The sequence below is a fragment of the Sorex araneus genome, chromosome 3 (genome assembly GCF_027595985.1).
Source record: "Sorex araneus isolate mSorAra2 chromosome 3, mSorAra2.pri, whole genome shotgun sequence".
Lineage (NCBI taxonomy): Eukaryota > Metazoa > Chordata > Mammalia > Eulipotyphla > Soricidae > Sorex > Sorex araneus.
Genome location: NC_073304.1, coordinates 96,556,323 through 96,581,051, shown reverse-complemented (window position 1 = coordinate 96,581,051; position 24,729 = coordinate 96,556,323). Strand labels below are relative to the sequence as shown.

The window sequence follows — 24,729 nt, the reverse complement described above, 5'->3', positions numbered from 1 at the left end:
CTGTACTCATTTGTTTTTGGAGTGATGCAATTCTAGAAATTAAGACGTTTTTCTCTACTACAAAATCTGTCCTAAAATCAATTCCTTTTAATTATGCCTTTGTCCTAGTAATTTTCTTTTCCTTCTCAGACTGTTGGGAGGAAAATATTTCTTAAATGAGTTTTAGATTGCTTCTAAAAGACAGCAGGTCTCATCAGATCAACCAACAGCAACACGGCTCCTGTGGGGTATCAATCAGCTTTCCCTGGCAAAGAGCTGGGCTCTGAGGCAGGCAACCTCTGAACACCAACACCAACGTGCTACAGTTCACAAGGATCAGCGAAGCTCTTGAACAATGTGGAAGAAGCCCAAGAATCACAACCTCCTGGTAGTCACAACTGGTTATGATTCCCTCCCCTGGCCCAAATGACTCACTTCTAACAGGGTATCACCAAAGGAATAAGTTATCACCTCTCAGATTAGGTTACAAAAAGACGAGAACTTCTGTCCTGCCACCCTCTCCTCTGATTTTTGCTCCTTCTAATGAACGACAGTCCCTTACTGAGGTCACACTGCAGGAGATGAAGTTCTTGAGGAAGAACTCTGACCAATTAACTGCTAGCTAGAAACTAAGGCCCCCAGATGAGTCCCATGTAAGGAAATGAAACCCAGCGACTGCCTGGAGGCAGAGTCTCTCACACTTCAGCATGAGACAGTCAAGCAGTTAGCCCAAAGAGGTGGAAACCTGGAGGTATGGGTTTGATTTCGAGCATTGCATGGCCCATTGAGCACTGAGTCAGGAGTAATCCTTCCACAATGCCTGGAGTGCCTTCCCCAATAGAAGAAATTGAAGGGTGGGAGAGGGAAAGAGGAAGGGTGAGAGAAGGGAGAGAGAGAAGCCAAGCCAGCATGAGGTTAATGATGCATGGGCTGCACTTTCACTGCTGTGAACATCAAAGGTGAGAGCCCAAGAAAGCAGTGCATGTACTCCCACCCAACAGAAACTATGGAATAATGTTTGCTGTTTTCTGTTGCTGAGTCTAACAATAAATGGTAACTAATTCAGGTTTTTCCCACAGGGGATAAGCCTATGTTCTCACTTGAACATGTCTATCCTCACATTTCCGTAAGCCAGTGTCTTTAAATAAAACTTATGCTTCATTAAAAAAAAAAAAAGACAGCTAATTCAAGTACCATGAGCATCCAATACTTTATTCAATCATACAAACTGAGCACTACCCAAAGTAGATTACTACATACATTACCGCTCAGGTCCCCTGCCCCGAAGAGGCCACACTCAGTGGAGGAGGGAAAGAGCGGTGTGCATGCCCTGTATATGCCCAAAACTTATACTATGTCCCCCATCCTACATACAATTTTTTTTAATTTAGCAACTAGTATTACAAGGCTTTTCCCTCCTAATTGACATGCTCTCTAATCACATACACTATTTTCTGTTATAAATTAGAGAGGGGAAAAAAAGACAGTAGTTGACTCCCATTATTAGTTAGAAACTAATTAGATTCTAGTCATGAGAAAGCAGTAATTTTGCAGAAATGATTTTAAGGAAGCATTACTTTGGGAACTGCAATCTCAATTATAACATGGCTGATGCCAAAGAAACTATTTTTAAAGCATCATACACCCAATGTTATTTAAAGAAAACATTTGAAATCAAGTAGGACATTGCTGCATCTATTCAGTAATGGTTTATTTCTGTGTCCTCATTCCTCTCTTGTTGTGTCCCAAACTCCTTTGTACGCTGCCAGATCTCAGGGCTTACTCTTGGCTTTGCCCTCAGGGATCACTCCTGGTGGGCTCAAGGGATGACATGGGATGCCAGAGAATCAAACCCAGGATGGCAGAGTACAAAGCAAGCACCTTACCAGTCTACCTTTGTGGCCCTTGAAAATATGGTTAACATATGAAAAACATTTATATTAATATGCTGTTATCCATTTAAATAAACATGTTAAGTATTTGCTTTAATTTCTGATACTGACAACCTACTAAACAAAGCTCTTTAGGACCTTAACACACATTTAATAGTGTAAGAGTGCTAATGCCAAGGTCTTTATGGGTCACAACCTAACACCAAGAGCAGAGGCCTTCACTCCACACTCCACATTTACCCAGCAGTTCCCTTAGAATTTCTTGGGAGAAATATCCACAACCCCTCCCCCCCCACACACACACCCCACCATTCTTCACTAACAAATGCTACATTGGGATTGTTTTTCTACCTTTTTATCTTTATTTTCTGGTTACTCCCACCTCAGTGCTAGGTCACTCCTAGTGGTGGCAATGGGAACAATGCAATGCCATAGAAACAGAGCAAGCCTATCTGTGTTCCAGCCATATTCTCTCTTCCTCTCTCCTTCCCATCTTTTACCCTTCTTATCCTTACCTGAAACCTATTCACAGGGCTCTACCATCCATCTCACTTCCAGTGACTACCTCTATTGTCAAATGGACTAAGCCAGAATCAAATCACCGTAATTAGAACGCAATTTCTGGGTCATAAGGTCAAAGTTGGATAGCCTGGGTTAGCAAACATCTATCATGCCAAAACATAAGGTTACATGAACCAAACAGTTTTCTAGAGGGTCACAGATAATGATAACTTTTGTCACTGGTGGTGAAAAATGCCCATTTCACTTAACACTTGCTAAATGGAAGGAAAAGTTTCCTATACAATATGATTTGTTACACTTCCAGAAACCAATTCATAAAAAATAAACTGAAGGCATCACTTCTAGGAAAATTTTAGGACATCTACAGTGTAAGAATCTAGCTCTATCTGAAAGTAGACTATGGACTAAACATTACAACTACTTAGTACCCGTATTGCAAACCATAACACCCAAAAGGAGAGAGAGAGTAAAAGAGAATGTGCCTGCCACAGAGGCGGGGAGCTGGGGGGTTGGCGGGAAGGATACTGGAAACATTGGTGGTGGAGAATGGGCACTGGTGGAAGGATGGGTATTCGATCATTGTATGGCTGGAAAGTAATCACGAAAGTTTGTAAGTCTAACTGTCCTTCACGGTGATTTATTAAAAATTTAAGGAAGGAAAAAAAAGAATTTAACCCTATCAATCAACATTCAAAGACATGCTCAAAATAGAAAGAGAAAAAGGGAAAGAAGGCACCAATATGTCCAATACCAGAAGACATGACTGGCTGAATGCTATGTCATATAATGACCAGGCCAGGATTTTAAAAGACAATACTGAGGAATACATTATGACATAGAATTACAACACAGTGAGAAACATTACAAAACAATCTGGTTGTTGTTTTATAGGAGAGAGGAACCGATATAAGAAAAACAAATGACCAGATGATAGAATGATTCATGCCAAAATTTTGATAGTGGTTTCTTCTAAGTGGTAATGTTACTGCTCTTTCATTTGTCCCAGTTTTGCTTATCTGGTTTCTAGATTTCACACCATTAGAATATCTCACTTTCCATTATTATTAAAAAATTTCCACTACTTGAACAAATGAATTCTCTATCACATTCAAGATTTGTTTTGAGGAATGTTTAAAAGACAATCTTCAGGGGCCAGAGCACAGGGCACTTGCCTTACATGAGACTAATCCAGGTTCAATTCCCAGCACCACCTACGGTCCCCCCAGTCCCACCAGGAATGATCCCTAAGTGCAGAATCAGGAGTAAATCCTGAGCACAAACAAAAAACAAAAGAGAGAGTCTTCAAAAGATATCTAAAATACTGATTTTAATCACTCAATTGTGCTCAAAAATTCCAGTCTAGGGGCTGGAGCAATAGCACAGCGGGTAGGGTGTTTGCCTTACATGCGGCCAATCCGGGTTTGATTCCCAGCATCCCATATGGTCCCCTGAGCACCACCAGGAGTAATTCCTGAGTGTATAACCAGAAGTAACCCCTGTGCATCGCCGGGTATGACCCAAAAATCAAAAAAGTAAAATAAAATAAAATAATCCAATCTAAGTTTAAGTAGCGTATTTTTACATTGAATGTTCTGAAGCACACAATTCTCGTGCCAGTTGTGAAAAAAAAAAATACATTAAACACAGAAAAAAAAACCTGCGCATTAAAGTTCCAAAGTTCCAGAGTTTTGGTTTCTCCTCCATTGTGTTAATTATAAAGTTTATAGGACGCAGTTGTCTGACTATCAAGATAGAGTTTACCACACACTGCAATCCTTATTCCTCTTTTGTTGTTGAAAAACTTTAAAACAAGTTTACCACTATTACACTGTCACTGTCAAAAGTTGTCCTGTTACCCTAATCCCAGGAAATAAAATTCAAGGCTTATCAAACCAAGCTTAGCCTATTGCTGCTTAAAAGGAGTTTCTGGCTCATTCAGAAGCAACCGTCATCTACACAGATCCAATCAGTATATGAGACTCTTTACAGTGTTCGAGTAGCAACTAGAACACTGCGTGCTAGAACGCCATTTCTGGTGTCCTTCCCAATGACAGGACACAGTCATCTCCAAGGATACAAACTTCTTGAAGATTTGAGGAAATAAGAGATTAGGTTAGGGACATGTGACTTGAATTCATACTTTGCTTTTCAATAATGTGAGGTGAAATGAGATAAACTGACACAATTGCTTTATTGTCCCATAAAAAATTCTAAGTGCTCTGAGAATATAAAACAAAAAATAAACTTCCCCCACCCCCATCCCTGGTGCCAGAAAGATAGAGTAGGTAAGGTACTTGTCTGGCACAGGGCTAACCCTAGATGGTCCCCTGAGCCTTGCCAGGAAGGAGTATATCACAATAGGTATGGCTCAAAAATAAAGCATCCCACCAACTCCTGAAAAAAAAAAAACAAAAAAAAAACAACTGCTCTTTGCTAATCATTTTAATACATTCAGAACCCACAGGAGCAGGAGGCAGAATAAAACTACTAATACTTGCTACAAGAAAAGGTGCACACGTAACAGGTAGGGTGTGTGCTTCAGCAGATGGCACTCAAATATGAGCCCTGGGTACCACCCCCAACGATGCAAAATAAAACCAAGAAATGCACTCCTGTGATGTGTAAAGTGCTAGTGTTTTGAGCAACAACTTATAACTAATCAAAACGTTCTAAATTAAGACAGAGAAAACAAAGGTACTGAAGATTCAAGCCACTAAATCTATGAAAACTACTGTGTGGTTTCCTAGAGACTGAGTCAGCTCTTGTCTTTCAGAATGATCATTTATAGAAGACAGCACAGAACACATCAGGGCTTTGAGAAATGGGATCCCAGTTTCATCACTATGGCTCTCCCTAATTCCTTATATTTGGCAGGAACCATTTCATCCAAATTTCTTACCCTTTAACTTGCTGACATTTCTCTAGTATTATTTTCCAAGTCTGAAGAAGTTTTAATAACAAAAAAACACAACTTACTAAGGGATATACCATTCATTAAATGGAAACCTAAATCCCTCTTCATGTATCTGTTCTTTTTAAGGTCATAAGAGATGAGGGTAATTAATGACTAGGAATTTGAGTCTATATTATAAATTGGTCAGAAGAATGAAAAGAATGACCCCTCTGGCCTCAGATTCCACATAAAGAGGTTGGCATGACAGGTTTGCTATTTCCAAATGATTCTCCAGAAGTTAATTTGGAAAGGTAATCTGCCCCAGGAGGACAGACCAAAGAAAAGACCCTTGGATCTTTACTCACGTTTTGTTCACTATTTCCTCTGTATATCCGTATCCTGTCTAGATTTTTTGTCTAGTTTTTATTAGTATAAAAAATATATATGAAACTTAAGAAATTAACAGCATTGATTTATTTCCCATGAAACAGTTATAAAGCATAATTCAGAACACCGTCACTTTTAAATGTGTAGAGAACATCATTGCTAAAAAACACCCCTGTGTATGCCCCTTGCACAGCAAAAAGCACTATTTTACAGAAAAATACAGCAAAAAAGCGATGGCTAAAGGCCCAAAGACTAAATTTTTTCACTCTCCTAAACACGAAGGTCTAATATTTTTTATTTAGTACCTGGCTGGTGGTGGTGGAGGATGGTATGCTTTCTGGCAATGATAAATAGAAATTTAACTAGCAAAAAAAAAAAAAAGTTTCCCCACAAAAAGGCTGGCAAATAGCCACTCAGAGTAATAATTTCTACTATACAAAAAAAGAGTATGAGGTCTTGTTTACCAGCTAATTTACTTCTTAAGGGGGATCTTTTTCTAAACCAGTGATTCTCTACCAGATGCCAAGAAGTCCATAAAAGGAGCAATGAAGTTGCTAAGCTATGTTAAATATTTCTAGGGACTAAAAGCAAGCCTTATATTAGCACCCAATAAGGTTAAACAGGTTATTAAAACAAGCTGCTTAGCTTTATGTGTGAGTGTAACAACTAGAGGTTAGCACTGGCAATTAGGTTTGTTTGTCAAAAATGAAGACCAAAACTTAATTTTGCATGACAATTTTTTTTGACAGTCTTTCATATTATGAGTTCACAGGGGAAAAAAATCCCTTAAGTTGAAAACACTTTCACTTTACATTTAAGAAAATATGAACTATGAAAGGGAAGGGCAAATTTTCCTTACAAGCTCCACCTGGGAAACCCTTTTAGCTACCAGTTGGGAATTTTCCAACAGTTCTGCTTGCTTTTGTCACTAATGAAAACCCTGCACTGGGGTGGGGGTGAGGGGTGGAACTAGGACAAATGTATAAAAACAGAGGCTAGAGCAGTAAGATAGCAAGTAGGGGAGTTGCCTTGCACACAGCTGACTCGGATTTGATCCTCACCCGGATTCAATCCCCAAGCACCATATATAGTCCCAGTTCCACCAGGAGTGATCCCTGAGCACCGCCCCGCCCCTCCTAAACAAAACAAAAACTAGAAAAAAATGAACTAAAAAAATTGCTCAGTTTCCTTGGAGTAGTGAGTAGATCTGTTTTTTGTTGTTGCTGTTGTTTTTGCTTTTTGGGTCACACCCGGCGATGCACAGGGGTCACTCCTGGCTCTGCACTCAGGAATCACCCCTGGCAGTGCTCAGGGGACCATATGGGATGCTGGGAATCGAACCTGGGTTGGCTGCATGCAAGGCAAACTCCCTACCCGCTGTGCTATCGCTCCAGCCCCAGATCTAGGGTTTTTTAACCTCTTAACACTGTCTTATATGAAGTCAAATTACAGATTTCCCATGAAACACGCAGTAACCTTTTACATATTTAAGCACTATCCATGATTTTTTCATGATTTCTCTCTGTACTTTTGGCCACTCTATTTATATTCAGGGGCCACCAAAACCATACCCAGCAGTGCTGGAGAGTGGGGATGGGAGGGCAATGTGGTGCTAAGGATTCTGTCCCCTAGGCTTCTCTACCTCTTTCACTGTTGTCAGCTTACATTATAGTTAGTTCTAGTCAAACAGACTATAAACTGTTTATAGTCACATAGTCAATAGGACAAATGTTTACTAACATTTACGGATGGAAGATGAAGTACATCATTCATTACATTCCTGTCACTTTGTTTTGGGGGCTACTTACTGATCTGTGCCTACAGGACTGACAGAAAGTGCCAGAAACTGACAGAATCCCAACCTTCCACATGCTACCTCTCAGGTGCTACTCCCTGCCATCTTTTTTAAAAAGAGAGGGGGTGACATAAGCACTAGTACAGCGGGTAGGGTGTTTGCTTTGCACACGGCCTATCATAGTATCAGAGTTCGATCTCTGGCACCCCTGATGGTCTCCCAAGCCCCTCTAGAAGTGATTTCTGAGCAAAGAGCAAGAATTAAGCCCAGAGCACCACTAGGTATGATAAAAAAAAAAAAGTACAAGTTTGGATCCTTGCTACCACACATTGTCCAACACATATCAGAAGAGGTGTCCAAGCACAAGGCCACAAGTAGTCCCCAAGCATTGCTGGATCTGTCCCCGAAATAACTACCAGGTCCAGAGGAATAGTGGAAATTCATGTCAATGTTTTCAAATCCCAGATGTCCCACATACAAATAGTGCAATCCTGGCAGTTTTGAGCCTGGAAGCTCTGCTCTCTGCAATTACTAGCCCCACAACCGATTTTGTATTTATTTATTTATGGTTTTGGAGCCACACCTGGAGGTACTCAGGGCTTAAACCTGGCTCTGCACTCAGGAATCACTCCTGACAGACTTGGGGCACCTGGGATGCCTGGATTATAGCCCAGGTTGGCCATGGGCAAGGCAAATGCCCTACCTGTTGTACTATGGTTCAGGCCCCAACACATGCAATTTCTGGCTACACCACAGCCAAGTGTGTCTGGGTACCACACCCATACCCACACACACACGTGTGACTCCTGGTGAGCACAACTGAAAAGATATGTGTCAAAACAGAAGTGTCACCTCTGGCAAGTATATGTATGAGCAGCTCAGTGAACTTCAGTTAAGTACAACCGTAACTGACGTGCTTCAACTGTGTGTGAGCACTATAAAGGAGTACAAGACCTCAGCAGGCACCACACCTGCTACTTGGGAACCCTGCTACAGATAGCCAAACAGGTGCAACCTCCCAGTCAACTACTAAGAGGGGGGAGGGAGGCTTTTAAAAAAGAATTCCAGGGGCTGGAGTGATAGCACAGTGGGTAGGATATTTGCCTTGAAAGCGGCAAACCCGGGTTCAATTCCCAGAGTCCCATATGGTCCCCAGAGCACTGCTAGGAGTAATTCCTGAGTGCATGAGCCAGGAATAACCCCGGTGCATCGCCGGGTGTGACCCAAAAAGCAAAAAAAAAAAAAAAGAATTCAAAATACTGGGGCTGAAGAGAGTACAGGGGGTAGGGTACTTGCCTTGCACACAGATAACATGTTCCATCCCCAGCATCCCATATGGTCCCCAAAGCCCACCAAGAGCAGATGCACCCACTGAGCATCGCTGGGTGTGCCCTCCCAACAACAAAAAAATACATATTTAAATTAAAAAAGACACACACACCACATGGGTCAAGGAAGATTGCACAAGGGGCTGAGTGCATTATTATGGATCCCTGGAACCACTTGCCCTCCCCTATTCAAACACAAGGAGTGACCCCAGAACACAGCTGGGAGGAAGCCCTGAGTACTGCCAGATGTGACCCCAAAACAAAAATAGAAAACAAAAAACAAAATCCCATAAGGAAACACAACAAAAGTTGTAATCAGGGAGGATGGTAAGAAGGTGGGCGGGAAGTCGAAGTCAGCATGAACTGCATATGACTGGGGGCACTCTGAGGGAAAGTTAGGCAAGGGGGTGGTGGGTGTGGATTAGGGACAAGTTCCCCATGGGACAAACTGCTGACGCAGAAGCCTGAAAAGGAGTTGCCATATCTTTAGAGAATTTTTCCTAAATTGGCATGTATTCACACCAATATCAGACTGCAGAAGGATGCTTTTGGTTAGTGTGGACAAGAGGATATGATGATGGTTTTAAAAGCATTCAAAAAGTGCTAACAGGTCAAACTTGGGCTTGGGAATGTGACCTCGAGGTAGAGCACCTGCCTTTCAGGCCTGAGTCTCATACCACGCATAGGCCCACATATCAGGTACAATCCAGATGGCAACTATGTGTGATTCCCCAGTAGCCCACTACATGTGAGTGAAATTTCCTACACATGTATGCAACCCCATCACTACCACAAAGGGAAAGGAGAAAAAAATAAACATGTCAAACTTTTTTTTTTAAGAGCTACTATACTTTAGAGAATAACAAATCATAAACACAGAAACCAGGCGCTGGCACTGAAAGTCAGTCCCATTTTCCTACTTAGAAATGGTATGGGGTGGGGGGAGACTGGAGCAACAGTACAGCAGGTAGGGCTTTTGCCTTGTATGTGACCCACCTAGATTCAAACCCCAGCATATGGCCCCCAAAGCCTGCCAGGAGTGGTCTCTGAACACAGAACTTTGAGTAACCCCTGAGCACTGCCACATGTGGCCCAAAAACAACAACAAAAAAAAAGATATCAACTGAAATAAGTCATGGTGACTTTATCAAGACTTTAAAGTTTTTAATCTTTTAGATATATGCAGTGAAATATTTTCAAATAAAATAATGTATCTGAAATTTGCTTCAGAATACTCCAGGGCAGAAGCTGGAAAGAGAATAGTGAGTAGGGCGTTTGTCATGTAGTCCCAAGATTGCAGGAGTAAGCCCTGAGCACTGCTGGGTATGGCCCCAAAACGTAAGAATATTCTAAGGCAAGCTATGGATGAGTAAAACTGGCCAGGAATGGATTGTCCCTATTGAGTCTGTGTCCATACACATTTCTCCACACTATTCAACTTCTGAATATGCTTGATGTGTCTCTATAATAAGAGTTAACAATAACATGTGAACACTGAGACCTACCATGATCATTATCTTTTGATAATCCACTATCAGCTCAATTTGAATGGCTTCTACTATAGCTCCAGTTCTATCCTCCAGCTGGACGTCTCTAATTCACTCGTTCTATTTCCATTGCCACTACTTAATCCAGGTCATCACTCAGTATGTGTGTGCTGCAAGCTCCTATCAGCCTCCAAATATGGTTCTCAACGGGGCACTGCTGGCATTGGACTGGGACAATTCTGAGTTGTGACTGTCTGAACATTACAAAACATTTTTACTTCCTGGTATCCCTGAAGGCCAATACACGCAATACCACCACCAAACCACACACACATTTCCTATTGCTACCCGCTGTGGAGTACTAATTCTAGCCCTGATGGAGAACACCCTTTTCCAATTTACCTGATTAGACGAGTGGCTCCCCACAAGTCAATCAGATTTCAGTATCCTACCATTCTAATGGATATTTGAGGGACCTGAACCACAGTAACAGCTGGTAGGGTGCTTGCCTTGCATGAGGCTGACAGGGGTTCAATAATTGGCACCCTTTATGTTCCCCCTGAGCCTCTCAAGGGTAAGCGCTGAGCACTGCAGGGTGTGGCAAAAGAGAGAAGGGAAAAGGCATTTGAATGATCAAATTCTAGTGTCCATCTAGATGACTCTATCATGCTAATGTAAACAGAAAATACATTTGATTTGCCTGAGAAACCGAGTGGCTTTCCCCCAGTCAATAGTTCAATCTATCAAGCCAGGCCTAGGTTTTTCTGATGATGCCTCAACTTCTACAGGCATATTCTCCCTCTTCTTATCACTTCAAGCCACTTTGTTTCCCATTCTTGATAAATTTAATTTTTAACAAACTTAAATTTGAGACCTCCTGATCTCTTCATAGCTTGTCTACTCTTAAACAAATTCCATTTTCTCAAGCTTTCACATGGTCCTGAAATGCTTTTCCACCCCCTTCCAAAATTCTTAGATGTGGGAAGACCAACTCAATGTCTTTCCGGGCTGGAGCGATAGCACAGCGGGTAGGGCTTTTGCCTTGCACGCAGCGACCCAGGTTCGATTCCCAGCATCCCACATGGTCCCCTGAGCACCGCCAGGGGTAATTCCTGAGTGCAGAGCCAGGAGTAACCCCTGTGCATTGCCAGGTGTGACCCAAAAAGCCAAAAAAAAAAAAAAATCACTTTCCTTGACTTTGTGGAACCACAGGATTTGATCGGACTTGTGCCGTATAAACTCTTCTCCCTAAGAAACCAACTTTTGAGGCTGCTCTGCCCAGTTTTGCAACACCCCGGCCTAGAACAATAAATGAATTCTCTTCTCAATGCCGCATTGAGGGGCTCAGAGTTATTTGTGTTTCTTCTTAGGAAAATACACACCTTCTCCCCCCAGACATGCTGGGAACTCCTTTCAAGTCGATGACCAGAACTTCAAGGCCTTTGCACACTGCCCAGTACCAGGCGCGCTACGAGCGCTGGCGTCCCCCACCCGAGGACGCCAGTGAAAGGCCCGCCCCCGCAGCCCCCGCGCCCCCCGCCTGAGGTTTCTCCCTCTGTAAGGAGGGCACGCTGAAGTACTCCCGCGACTCCTAAAAACCCATTCTGCAGGGGTGGCTCAATACCCTGCAGCGATTTCCTGTGTGTGTTTTGTTTCCACGCACAACTTCCCACACTTTGCAGGAAAACCACTTATTTAACGCTCCGATTACTTTAACGAGCTTTCAGTTTAACCGAAAGTGCAGGCGGCTCTGACGGACGGCGCCGCGGGGTTGGGGCACGTGCGCTGACCTCTCCGGGCCTCGCCCCCCACCTGCCGCGGCCGGGCCCGGGGGCGCCCACTCGGCCCGCCCCGCCGCGGGCTCCACTTTGCCACGGCGCGTCCCGGGGGGAGTTTTCCTGAAACTCGGCAGCGGCTGCGGGCGGACGGAGCCGGGACCCGGGCCGGCTCGACGAACGGCGGCGTCGCGGGGCGGGGGGCCGGGGGGCCAGGGGCCGGGGGGGGGGGGGGGTGCTCGGACGGCAGGGCTGGCGGGGACGCGGCGGCGCCCACCCGCCGAGGCCCGAGCGACGCCCACAAACCCGCTCCCGAGAGGAGCGGCCGCGAGACGCGCCGCGCCGGCCCCGCCGGCTGCCCTGAGGCGCGGAGTCGCCCGCGCCGGGGCGGCCGGGGCGGCCGGGGCGAGCGGGGCCGCGGCGCCCCCTTTGTCCCGGGCCCCGCGGGGCCGCGGCCGGCGCCTCACCGTGATGTTGCAGTGCAGGGTGAGCGGCGCGGGCGGCACCAGGAACTGGCAGTGCAGCTCGTCCAGCTTCCAGCTGACGATGCGGAATCGCTCGTGGTTCTTGTCGAAGATGGACGCCAGGAACTTCAGCTCGGCCTTGAGCCCCGACACGGACATCTTCCCCTCATCTCCGGCGGGAGGGGCGCGCCGGGGGAGCCACCGGGCCCGGAGCCGCCGTCACGGCCGCCGCCGCCGCCGCCGCCGCCGCAGCCGCCCCGCGGGGCCAGCCCGGGCCGCGCTCCGGCCGCTCCGCCTTCCCCCGCGCGTCAGGCGACGGCTGGAAAATGGCGAGGGGGCCGCGCGGCGTCCGCGGGCCACAGCTCCCCTTTGTAACCGACTCGGGCGAGCCGAGGTGACGGCCCCGCGGCTTTAAAAGGGCCCCGGCGGCGCCGCCCCCGCCCGCGCCTGGGAAAGGGCTGCCCCCCGCCCCGCCTCCGTCCCCTCCCCGCCCCGGCGCGTGCTCGCGGCGGCTGCGCGCGCCCGCGCGCCCGGCCGCCCCCTCCTCGCCGTCGCCCCGCACTCCTACCGGCCCCCCCCCGCCCCCGCCGGCCTCCCTGCCCGGCCCGGCCCCTCCGCTTCTCGCGCCCGGGGATGGCCGCGCGGGGAGTCCTCGAGCCCCCGGGGGAGGCTCCCCCCAAGACCCCGGCGCGCCCCCGCCACCCCCGCCGCGGGCCCCGGGCCAGACACGTGCGCGGCCCTTCGCGCCCGCCACGTCCGCGCGGCGGCGGCTCCTCGGCGGGCGGTCCCGACCCGCGCCCGGCCCGCGGGCAGCCCTGGCGACCCGGTCGGGCGCACCTGGTCCGAGCCTCTAGCCCGGGCGCCTGCCTGGCACCTTCTGTCCAGACTCCCGCTTTGGCTCTAGAACAAGCCACTTTCCGCGCGATGAGGAATTTGTCCCCTGCAGGTTGTCCCCTCCTGCATCCCGTTTCTCCCCCTCTTGACATACTTCCTCTCCTCTCCTCTCTCCGTCCCCTCTCCTCCCTCAAGGTCCCTCCTGCAGCTTTTTTTTTTTCCTTCTTCAGTTTCCCGGGCCTCAGATGAGATCTCCCTCTCGACCCCCTCTGGAGGCAGGACTCAGGGAAGTCTTAATTGGGGTATCCTCTCACCGTGACCTTAACCACCTTGTCTGACCTAGCCCTCCCTTCACCCTGCTGGGTCCCAGCATCCAGTGTTCATTTCTTGGTTTCTTCCTCTATTTTTCCCCCCTTTTCTCTGTTTCTTTGTCTCTCCAGCCCGAATGTATCCCCAGGACACGGAGCAAGTCCTTTTAAATGATAAATAACCTTTATTGTTGAAGGAATGCCCTTACTTGGAACCCTCACTTTCCACAAACTCTGGGACAATCCAGGTGCTTCAAAGAAAACAATGGGAGACTAATACCCAAGGACAGTAGAAACGGGCTCTGAGGACAGGTCCACAGTTGGAAGCCTGCCTCGAGTGTTGAGGGAGAAGGCAGTTAGAATAGAGAAGGGGCCACTATGACAAAGATAGTTGGAAATGATCACACTGGATAAGAACTGCACACTGAAAATAGGTAAAGGAACAAACAGGATAACCTCTCAGTATCTGTATTGCTAACCATAATGCCTAAAAAGGAGGGTGAGGAGAGAGAGAGAGAGAGAGAGAGTGCCTGCCCTAGAGACAGGCTGGGGGAGAGTGGCAGGAAGGAAACTCAGGCATTTGAGGACATTGGTGGTGGGAATTGTACACTGGTGGAGGTATGCACGTTGGGACATCATATGACAGAAACCCACCATTGAACAGGTAATACATTTAGTGATATGCACTAGGCTAATCAGTTTCATGAGCATAACTACCATTGCTCAGGGCTTCTCACTTAAAAGGACCTCAGGTGTAATTTAATGCTCAGCTGTTTACATTTAGAATACCTTTTTCTATAAGAAACTGCGTTTTCTTCTTACAGGAAAGTCTTGCTGATACCTAGCCTTCCTTATGTACATTATGTATATTATTTTTGAAATCATATTTTAGTATCTGCTGTGAGTCAAGCCCTAACAGCTCTAGAAAAAGCAGCTGGATTTGAGAAACTTTAACATTGAATCAAAAAGCTTTTCTGCAGCTGTAGGATGCATGTAGCAGGAAACTGTGATATGCAGCCCATGAACAAATTGAACGATAACACAGCAGGTAGGGCATTCGCCTTGCACAAGGCCTATCCAGGTTCGATTCCTCCATCCCTCTTGGAGAGCCCAGCAAGCTACTGAGAGTATCCCACCTGCACAGCAGAGCCTGGCAAGCTACTCATGGTATTCGATATGCCAAAAACAGTAACAACAAGTCTCACAATGGAGATGTTACTGGTGCCCACTTGAGTAAATCGATGAACTACGGTATAATAAGCAGCTCCGGAGTTGGTTGATTAGAGCCTTGAAAATGTTCAAGAGCCCAAAACCTTCCCTTTTCTTTGTCAAGCTGAGAGCAAAGTAGGCAAAGCTATTTTGCTTTTGTTTTTATTTTTTTAAGGGGACACACCCAAGCAGTACTCAGGACTTACTCCTGGCTCTGCACTCATGAATTACTCCAGGCAGTACTTCGGGGACCATATGGGATGCCAGGGATCGAACCCTCGTCAGCCACATGCAAGGTAAGCACCTTACCCAGTGTACTATCTCTCCAGCCCCGGTAGTCAAAGCTATTCTTGCAGGACATATCCAGACCTGGCACTAGACAGAGTCAGAAAGGACTATTATTCCTCTAAGACCCTGGGACCTTTCAAGGATCTTTTCAACAGTCTTCCCCCTTTATCCCTGGCCGCAAATATGGCACATTCCCATTAACCCATCACAAGTAAACGGATGATGGGGTTACTCACTTAATGTTCTGTTAAAAAGTCAGCCATAGTGTTACTAAACACACAAAGAAAGACAACATCAGGCCTGGAAGGCAGCTCGTTGGTTGAAATCACTTGCCTGACTCATGCAAAAATTTTGAGTTGAAACTCTGGTGCCACCTGCAACCATTGAGGCAATTCTGATAGCTTTGCTATTAGGTATCCAGCAAATAAGGGCCCTAAAGATGGCTCAGTGGTTTAGAAAGTGCCTCACCCAAGCATGGGGGCTGAGATTAATCCCTGATGTTGAATTTGTGTGTGCAGAGATGGATGATCTTGTCATCCCAGAGTCTGGAGTCCGCAGCAAGAGCAAGAGAATAAAAGAAAGACATCAGACCACGTGTAATAAAAGAAAAATTCAAGCTACAGAACTAGGACATATCCAAGAAGGAAGACACTAATTTCAAAAATTACTTGCATAGAAGTAATGTGGTTGGTGCTTGAGCAATAGTTCAAAGGACTGAAGCACATGCTTTGCATGCAGGAGGCCCTGGGTTCAATTCCCAGCACCTTAAGATCCCCAGAGCACGACTGGGAGAGAACACCTAAGCGACGGATACAGAAAATACCCCAGCACTACCAGGTGTGAGTGTGTGTGTGTGTGTGTATATGCATGTATATATATATATACATATGTATATATACATTTTATATATATATATATATATATGAGGGACGGGAGCAATAGCACAGCAGCAGCAGGTAGGCATTTGCCTTGTATGCAGACGACCCAGGTTCGATTCCTCCAGCACTCTTGGAAAGCCCAGCAAGCTACCAAGAGTATTCCACCCGCACGACAGAGCCTGGCAACCTACTCATGGCGTATCTGATATACCAAAAACAGTAACAACAAGTCTCACAATGGAGACGTTACTGGTGTCCACTCGAGCAAATCGATGAACAACGGGATGGCAGTGACAGTGATATATATATATATATGACACCATGTTCAGAGACCATCCAAGAGCCCAGCTGATTATACAGTGCTGAAAAGAAAACTCTGAGACATTGTTTGAAACCTAACTATGGAGTCCTGCAATAATATGCCACCGATTTCATTTCATGAGAGTCATCACTTTGCCAAAGATTAATCTGGCATTGATGTACAAAATGGATTACAGCGGGTCTAAAATTGGAAGTAGTCACCCAAAAGAGGCAGTGAATGCTGATCCTTGACCTGTTTGCCACTAATTCAGTGCAGTATGTCATACCCAGCTCTCCTCCAATCACCTTTTGGTCAGGTAAGGTGCTTGCCTTGAACCAGGAGTGATCCTTTGAGGGGCTGGAACAATAGTACAGGTAGGGCATTTGCGTTGCATGCAACCAACCCAGGTTGATCCCTGGCAATCCCATATAGTCCTCCAAGCACCACCAGGAATAATTCTTAAGTGCAGAGCCAGAAGAAACCCCTGAGCATCACCAGGTGTGACCCAAAAAGCCAAAAAATAAAAATAAAAAAGGAGTGATCCTTGAGCACAGAGCCAGGAGAGTAAGCCCTTAGTACTGCTTGCTGTAGCAAAAAAAAAAAAAAACAAAACAAAAAAACAAAAGCCAACAACCTCCAAGCCACACAAAATCTGGGTGGTTCGGCCAGACAGGAGAGAGCTCAATGTACAAGAGGCCAGGTGAACCCCAACAACACATGGTCCCCTGTGCACTGCCAGGAGTAACCCTACTCCCCAACATGGAGCCAGGAGTAGCCTAACTGTGGCCCCAAATCAAAAACATAGAAATAATATGCCTCTTTCTCTAAGAAGAAAACCATTTACAGGCAATGAAAATTGACCATACAGGAAAGAGACAGTATTGAGGTAAGCCCTGAAAGAAGAGAAAAGTTAAGGATTCTCTCATGGAAAGGAATCCCTCCACTCCAGGTGGGATGGGATGGAGAGAAACTGAATGTATATACAAAGAAATGTCAAGTTAGAGTCAAGTGTTATTGAGACACCTCATATGGCATGAATGTCCTGATTTCAACTAGGCCAACTCAGAGATGGGCAAGACAGAGAAACACAGAACAAGGGAGGGGAGGGAGTGTGATTAAAAAAAGAAGAAGAAGGAGGGCTGGAGGGATAACACAGCGGGTAAGGCGTTTGCCTTGCACTCGGCCAACCTGGGTTCGATTCCCAACATCCCATATGGTCGCCAGGCGTGACCCAAAAAGCAAAAAACAAACAAAAAAAAAGGAGGGGTCGTCAGAAACTCTGATGTCCCACCTGAACCATCATGAGAACAAGAGCAGGCTGAGAGTCTAGGAGTACAGAGGAAGACAGAGCCAGTTCAGGGTACAAGGACAGAGAAGGTTGTCATGGGTCTGGAAGAGTTTTGAACTTCCAGAACTGGGATGTGGACAAACTCCCAGTGGTAGCTGATTCCGAAGGCTTCCATCCCTGTCCAAGGGGCTGTTCTCCGCATGCTTCTCAGCCTTTGCTAGTCTTCTAAATTGAGCTTAACCTCTACTTTTTCAACTTTTCTAGTTGCTTATCTCAGCCCTTATTTGGATGATTTTACCTTCGTTGTGACCAGTTGCTTTCATGTTGGTCTCCTCTGCAGGATTATAAACTTGTCTCTGAATCATCTTCATCTAGACAGCAATCCCCTGGCTGTAGAAAATCCCCAGTAAGTGATCACTGAGTGAGTGCAGCCGAGAAGAGGAAAAAGTCACGTCTTGTTTTCAGTTAAAGAGGCTGTAAGTAAAAGATGAAAGAAGTGATCTAGTTTCTCTGAAATCTCAGGGAAGCTGTGCGGATGTCTCCCTGTCTGGAGTGTGCACACATTAGCATGTGGCTGCTTATGCCCAGACAACCACAGGGATCCCACAAGCACAGGAAACAGCCCGTCCCTGTTGAAATGAACAAGTGACTCATTATTCTGTTCAGCCAGAAGCTGCTCTAAGCTTCAATTTCCATAAGTTTGGGCTCTGGCTTATAATAAAACTCTTATCTTTGATTTTAGCTGTGGTTACCAACACCCTCCTCTCTCGCCTGCATTGTAAGCTGCTTTTCAGACCAAGGTGCAAGCTCTTGGAAAGCGTAACATTGGAAATATAAATGCAAGCTAGACTGAAGAGATAGCCTTAAAACATAGTTAAGGCTTTGCACAAATTCAATCTTGGTTTGATCCCTGACACAACATAGTCCCCCAGACACCACCGGGTGCAAACCATGAGCACGTAGTAGGAGAGCAGGAGGCCCCAAGCACTGCCAGATATATCCTCAATGCCCCCCAAATAAATAAATGCCTGTGAGTACTTTTGGGGGAGTCTGAAGTAACACTCTCCTTTCTGCAAGGATGGGAATGTTATAAATTTATGTTCATTGCCCAAAACAGGTGACACTAGCCTTACATAGCTACTGAATATTTGAAAAGTAGCTTGTACATTTTTATTTTATTTCATTATAGTCCATTAAAATATAGCCACCTGTAGCTAGTGGCTATGACAGCATAATACTTACATAACACTAATAACACATTCAACTCAGTGTGACCTTCCAAAACACATCTATCCTTCCTTACCTCCTGAGACCAGTAGCCATCTGTTACTAATTATTGTATTTTCAGTGTCTGACACAGACTCCATGTTTAGAAATGTTTGATAAGTACCAATGCATGGAATTTCACATTTTCTCTGAACTTATTCTTATCACTTCTAAAATAAAGAGGGACAGAGAAATAGCCAAAACAGCTGAGTGTGTCCATTGCATGCCAGACGCTCAGGTCTTTTCTGGGTTTTTTTGTTTGTTTGTTGTTTTTAGGCACACCCAGTGATGCTTAGGGATTCCTCCTGGCTCTGAAGTAAGAAACACTTTTGGCACTGCTTGAGGGACCACGGGGGTGGGAGTGGGGGGGCAGGGATCAAACCCAGGTCAGCAGTGTGCAAGGCAAGAGCCCTACCTGCTCTCCTATCATTTGGACCCAGAAGCCGGGGTTTGATCCCCAGCACTGAATATGGTCCCCCAGGCACCTCCAGGAGCAACTCCTGAGCACAGACTTGGGAGTAGTGTCTGAGCACCTTTGGATGTGGTCTTCAAAGCAAAATAGTGAAGGAGTTAATTTTAAAAAAAATTTTAGGGGGCTGGAGCAATAGCACAGCGGGTAGGCCGCCTTGCACACGGCCGACCTGGGTTTGATTCCCAGCATCCCATATGGTCCCCTGAGCACTGCCGGGAGTGATTCCTGAGTGCAAAGCCAGGAGTAACCCCTGAGCATTGCCGGGGGTAACCCCCCCAAAAAAATTAAATGTTTAAACTTTCCCTTTTTTGGGGGGGTTACACCCAGCAATGCACAGGGATTACTCCCGGCAGTGCTCAGGGGATCATGTGGGATGCTGGGAATCGAACCTAGGTCGGCCGCGTGCAAGGCACACGCCCTATCCCTGTGCTATTGCTCTAGCCTCTAAACTTTCCTTTTTTTATATAGTGTTTTAAGCAATTTTAATTTTTTCCTTGCCAGATTCCTATGAGCAAGGTACTAGTAATATCCTAATTTTACTGAGTAGGAAGTGAAGGGGCAGCGAGGTTGAGAAGTAGCAACATAGCGCTAGTTACAGCAGTGCTGCTCCAGAACACATGTCCTTTTATTATTTGGTTAATTTGGGGGTCACACCCAGTGATGCTCAGGGGTTACTCCTGGCTCTGCATCCAGGAATCACTCCTGGTGGTGCTCAGGGAACAATATTGGATATTGGGGTCAGGGTCAGCTACAGGCAGGTGAAATGTCTTAGTTGCTGCACTATCACTCCGGCCTCAGAGCACATGTTCCTACCCAGTTAGCCCAGCTGCCTCTGTGTGTGACACAGATCCCTTTCCTATTTTTCAAAAGCAATTTTAAGGAAATACAAGCTTTTTTCTAACTCAATAGGCCAAAAAGCCAAAAACCCCTTCTAAGGATCTAGTAAGCAAATACTCGTTCCGCAATTGTCTATAGAGCACCCACTCAGTGTGTGCCAAGCTACTTCATCATCGTAACAGTTCAGAAACTGAAGCCAAATAACTGAATTTCAGAAAAAGGAAGTCAAGATTCACTGAAGACCATGAAGAAAATAGCTAACAAAGTCAGAATTTAAACCTAAATCTATCATTTGGGTGATACCTTTTCAGACAATTTTAACTTCCCCTCTGCTTAGTTACCCTTTCTGAAATACTTTTATTGAACATACATTACTTATATAATAGAATACCTTAGTTTTGAATTAATATTGCAGATATTTAAGTTGAAGAAAGAGTTTGCAGAGAAAATATAAAGGGTCACAGAGATAGTACAGTGGGTAGGGCACTTGGCTGACCAAGGTTTAGACCTGGGCATCCCATATGGCTCCTTGGGCCCCAGCAGGAGTAATTCCTGAGCTCAAAGCCAGGAGAAACCCCTGATCATCGCTGGGTGTGTCCCACCTGCAAAAAGAAAGTAGGAAGAAAGAAAAAAAAGAGAGAAAGAGAAAGAAAGAGAAAAAGGAAGGAAGGAAGGAAGGAAGGAAGGAAGGAAGGAAGGAAGGAAGGAAGGAAGGAAGGAAGGAAGGAAGGAAGGAAGGGAGGGAGGGAGGGAGGGAGGGAGGGAGGGAGGGAGGGAGGGAGGGAGGGAGGGAGAGAAAACATAAAGGGAATATGTGACTTTTACCCAAAACAGGTGCATCTTAGGGACTGATACATATAGTAAATTCTAGGTTAAAGAGCCAATATTCAACTGGCATTTTTTCCCCTGGAAGAGTCAGAAATCATACCCAGGGCATTACACATATGCAAGGCAAGTATCCTACCCCTGAACCACATCCTGTGCCCTCAAGTCACCCTATGATCCTCAAGGGTTACTCCTGGCCCTGTACTCAGGAATTACTCCTGGTGGTGCTCGGGGGACTAATGGGATGCCAGGGATTGAACCCAGGTCAGCCACATGCAAGGCAAATGCCCTACTCGCTGTGCTATCGCTCCCCCTGGGCCCCCAATCACCTATGATATTTTTGAACATTCTAGCTTCCCATAGACTACTAGTTCCTTCCCTGCAGACCAGGATGCAATGAGGTCATTTTATGCTTTGAGTTTAGATGATAATTCTTATATAGACACTCTTTGACGTGTTTGTTGTCTCATTTTTTTTTTCTAGGCTTTTCCGTTATTAGGTTTGCTGTTGTTCCTGCTGCCTCTGGCTCTTTTCTGCAAAGCTCATGCTGGGTGAAATGAGGCTTGGTCTGACCATCCTCCCAGGCTACAAGGTGGTAGTGCTATTTCCAGGAAGAATTTAGGGAAACATGAACTTGATTCCGTTTGGGGGTTTGCCATAATCAATTAATGCACCATTGGCTCTGAATAGCCAAAGTCCCTGGACTACAGTCCTTTTGGTTAAATTTCGGTCTCATCTTGCAAGATATGAAAAATTAAGTAATGACAAGCACAATCCTTGAGACCAATGGGCCAAGGGGAAGGGGCCTTGGCTCACTCAGCACAGATAGATATTATATTGTGGGGAGGCATACCCGACAGTGCTCAGGGCTTTCTTCTGGCTTTGTGCTTTGGAATCATTCCTGGCAGGGGATTGAGGGACCATGGGTAGTGCCAGGGATCAAACCCAGATGAGCTGCATGCAAAGCAAGTGCCCTACCTGCTGTACTATCTGTCCAGCCCACAGGTTTTCAAACATTTATATGGATGCTCCTCCTGCTAAAAGTCTGGTACTCCTCTCAGAGATGACAGATCGCCTGGGTGGGGGGACTCTATCCATGGTAGAAAATCAGGAGGAGTGGTCTAAAGAACTGGGAGCCACTTCCAGCTTCTCCGGCTCCTGGACATAAGTAGGTGCTCCCCACTCCTGCCTGAATCTCCACTTCTCTATGTATGTCGGACTGGAGTGATAGGACAGCAGGTAGAGCTTTTGCCTTGCACATGGCCGACCCGCGTTCGAGTCCTCCGTCCCTCTCAGAGAGCCCAGCAAGCTACCGAGAGTATCCCACCTGCATGGCAGAGCCTGGCAAGCTACCCGTGGCGTATCCGATATGCCAAAAACAGTAACAAGTCTCACAATGGAGAGGTTACTGGTGCCCACTCAAGCAAATCAATGAACAACAGGACCACAGTGCTACAGTGCTGTGCATGTAGGACAGGATCAGCTGCACACTGCTAATCTGGGTTCAGTCTGGCATCCCATGTGGTTCCCCCAGCACCACCAGTATCCTTGAGTGCAGAACCAGGAGTAACCCCCGAGTATAGCAGACTGTAGCTCCAAAACGAAACAGAGACAATAACAACAACAAAAACTCTGTCTAATACTTGCAAGCTGAAAATAGGTTAGTTTCAAAGCACGTGCAAGGTCACTTGCAAACTGGTGAATCCAGGATTAAGCTTCTTGTAGACCCTAAGGCAGAATTAAGGTGAAGACCTCAAAGGCCGCTGTGAAAATAAGAGGCAGGTGGCATTTTGTTTTTGCTTTTTTTGAATGGGAGGGAGGGGCAGTGGAAGGAGAAATACTTTGTCTCCATTGAGGAACTAATCTATTTTCTACTTTCTAAATATAACTTATATTATTCTGCTTCCCTCTGGATTTCCTGGAAGCCCGAGCTGCTCTTAGTTTGGGTTCTCCCAGAAGTCAACTCGGACAAAGATTCCAGAGCAAGCAGTTTATTTTGGAGGGGATCCCAGCAGCGCTGGGGCCAGGCAGCAGGCGGGAAGGGAAGGGAAGCAGGAGACAGACCAGACCAACCGTGCAGTGCAGTCCCCCAGGAAACTCTGGGAACATTTTGGAATATACCAAAGTCATCCTAACCCTGGGGGAGGAAGTGGGTCTATTTATTTACTCTCCCCCTGCCCCCATTTGTGTTTGGCTCTCAGCTGCTCCCGGCAGTCAGTTTCTGGCACTTTCAGCTTGCTTTGTATTGGGCAGAAACCCTGCCCCAGGGCCAGACATGTGACTCAAGGGTGTCGACCTCTGCTTGCACGAGACTTGGCTGCCTTCCCTAGCATGGCAACCGAAAAGAAAACACCCCCCATGATGTCTATGAATGTTGACAAGTTTCTTATTCTGGGACATTATCAGTTGCCTCTGTGATCAACTGTTAGATGACCCTCCCCCCAGCCCTTTCAAAATAAAGACTTTTGTGAGGTCAGGTGGCATCTTAACCAGAGATTCTCTTGTCAATCTGCCCTCACTAGTGTGTTTGTTTGAGGAGGGGGTGGGGGGCCCACAAGGGAGATGCTCAGGAATCACTCCTGGCAATACTCAGGAGACTGTTTGGGATGCTGTGCATCAAACCTGGGTATGCTGGGCTACAGCAATAGTACAGCAGGCATGGCCAGCCTGAGTTCAATCCACAGCATCCCATATGGTCCCCAGCACCGCCAGAAGTAACTCCTGAGTATTGCTGGGCATGACCCCTCAAAGCAAAAACAAACCAAACATGGGTTGGCTGCATGCAAAGCATGTGCCCTACCCACTGTACTAGCGCTCCAGCCCCATACTTCCCTCACTAGTAACTGCAACCAGATAGCCGAGTTATGGACCAGGGGATGTGTCTGGAAGGAGGTACACTGCAAGTCTTGTCCTTACCAGGATGGGGTATGCACTTTCCCCCTCCATCCCTACTCCCTCAGCACCTCCTGCAGGCTGTTGAGAATCAAACAACCTCAGTGAAAGAATCACAGGTGATTTTCTCAGAGACCTTGGGTCCTGGTCGTGGGTACATTGGGTACCCTTCCAGCTGTCTCAAATGTACTTGTTGATTGTTTTGTAAGAGAAAAACAAACCTCTTCCTAATTTAAATCTTATGTTTGGGGATCTCTTTGTTATGCAGTCTGTACCCTAACCATACACTTGCTTTCTTCCAGGACAGTTTTTACTTTCCTTTTCAGTTTTATTTGATTATTTTTATTGGATTATGTCTTTCATTGTGACTCCTGACATCCTTCCTGGAAAGAAGCAAGTCCTTCAAAAACACAACAACTAATTCCTCATTATTGATATTTGCCATAGTCATGGTTGCCAACCATGCTTACAATGTTGATTGTAAGGTCCGGGAAGGTTCTGTTGAAGACCAACAGCTGGACCTTATGAAAACAGGTTTTCTTCAGGACTTCTACCAGCAGCGAAGTTGCTGAACTCTTGCAAATCTGCATAAAGATGACCTGGAGCTTAAGAGGGAGAAAGGGGGGCTGGAGGGTTGGTACAGCGGGTAGGGCAGTGGCCTTGCATGCAGCCGACCCGGGTTCAATTCCCAGCATCCCATATGGTCCCCTGAGCACCACCAGGAGTAATTCCTGAGTGCAAAGTCAGGAGTAGCCCCTCTGCATTGCCGGGTGTGACCCAAAAAAAAAAAAGCCAAAAATAAATAAATA

General features: G+C 46.1%; 1 protein-coding gene across 2 annotated transcripts in view; it reads right to left on the bottom strand.

The window, feature by feature from the left end:
• The window catches only part of UBE2Q2 (ubiquitin conjugating enzyme E2 Q2), a 60,052-nt gene extending 47,088 nt beyond the window's left edge, over positions 1-12,964 (bottom strand). For both annotated transcript variants that reach the window (XM_055133329.1, XM_055133330.1), the window contains exon 1: positions 12,526-12,964. In XM_055133329.1, the coding sequence (XP_054989304.1) occupies positions 12,526-12,681 (156 nt within the window). In that variant the 5' untranslated portion in view covers positions 12,682-12,964. The remainder of the gene's footprint in view (positions 1-12,525) is intronic.
• Between the last annotated feature and the right edge of the window lie 11,765 nt (positions 12,965-24,729).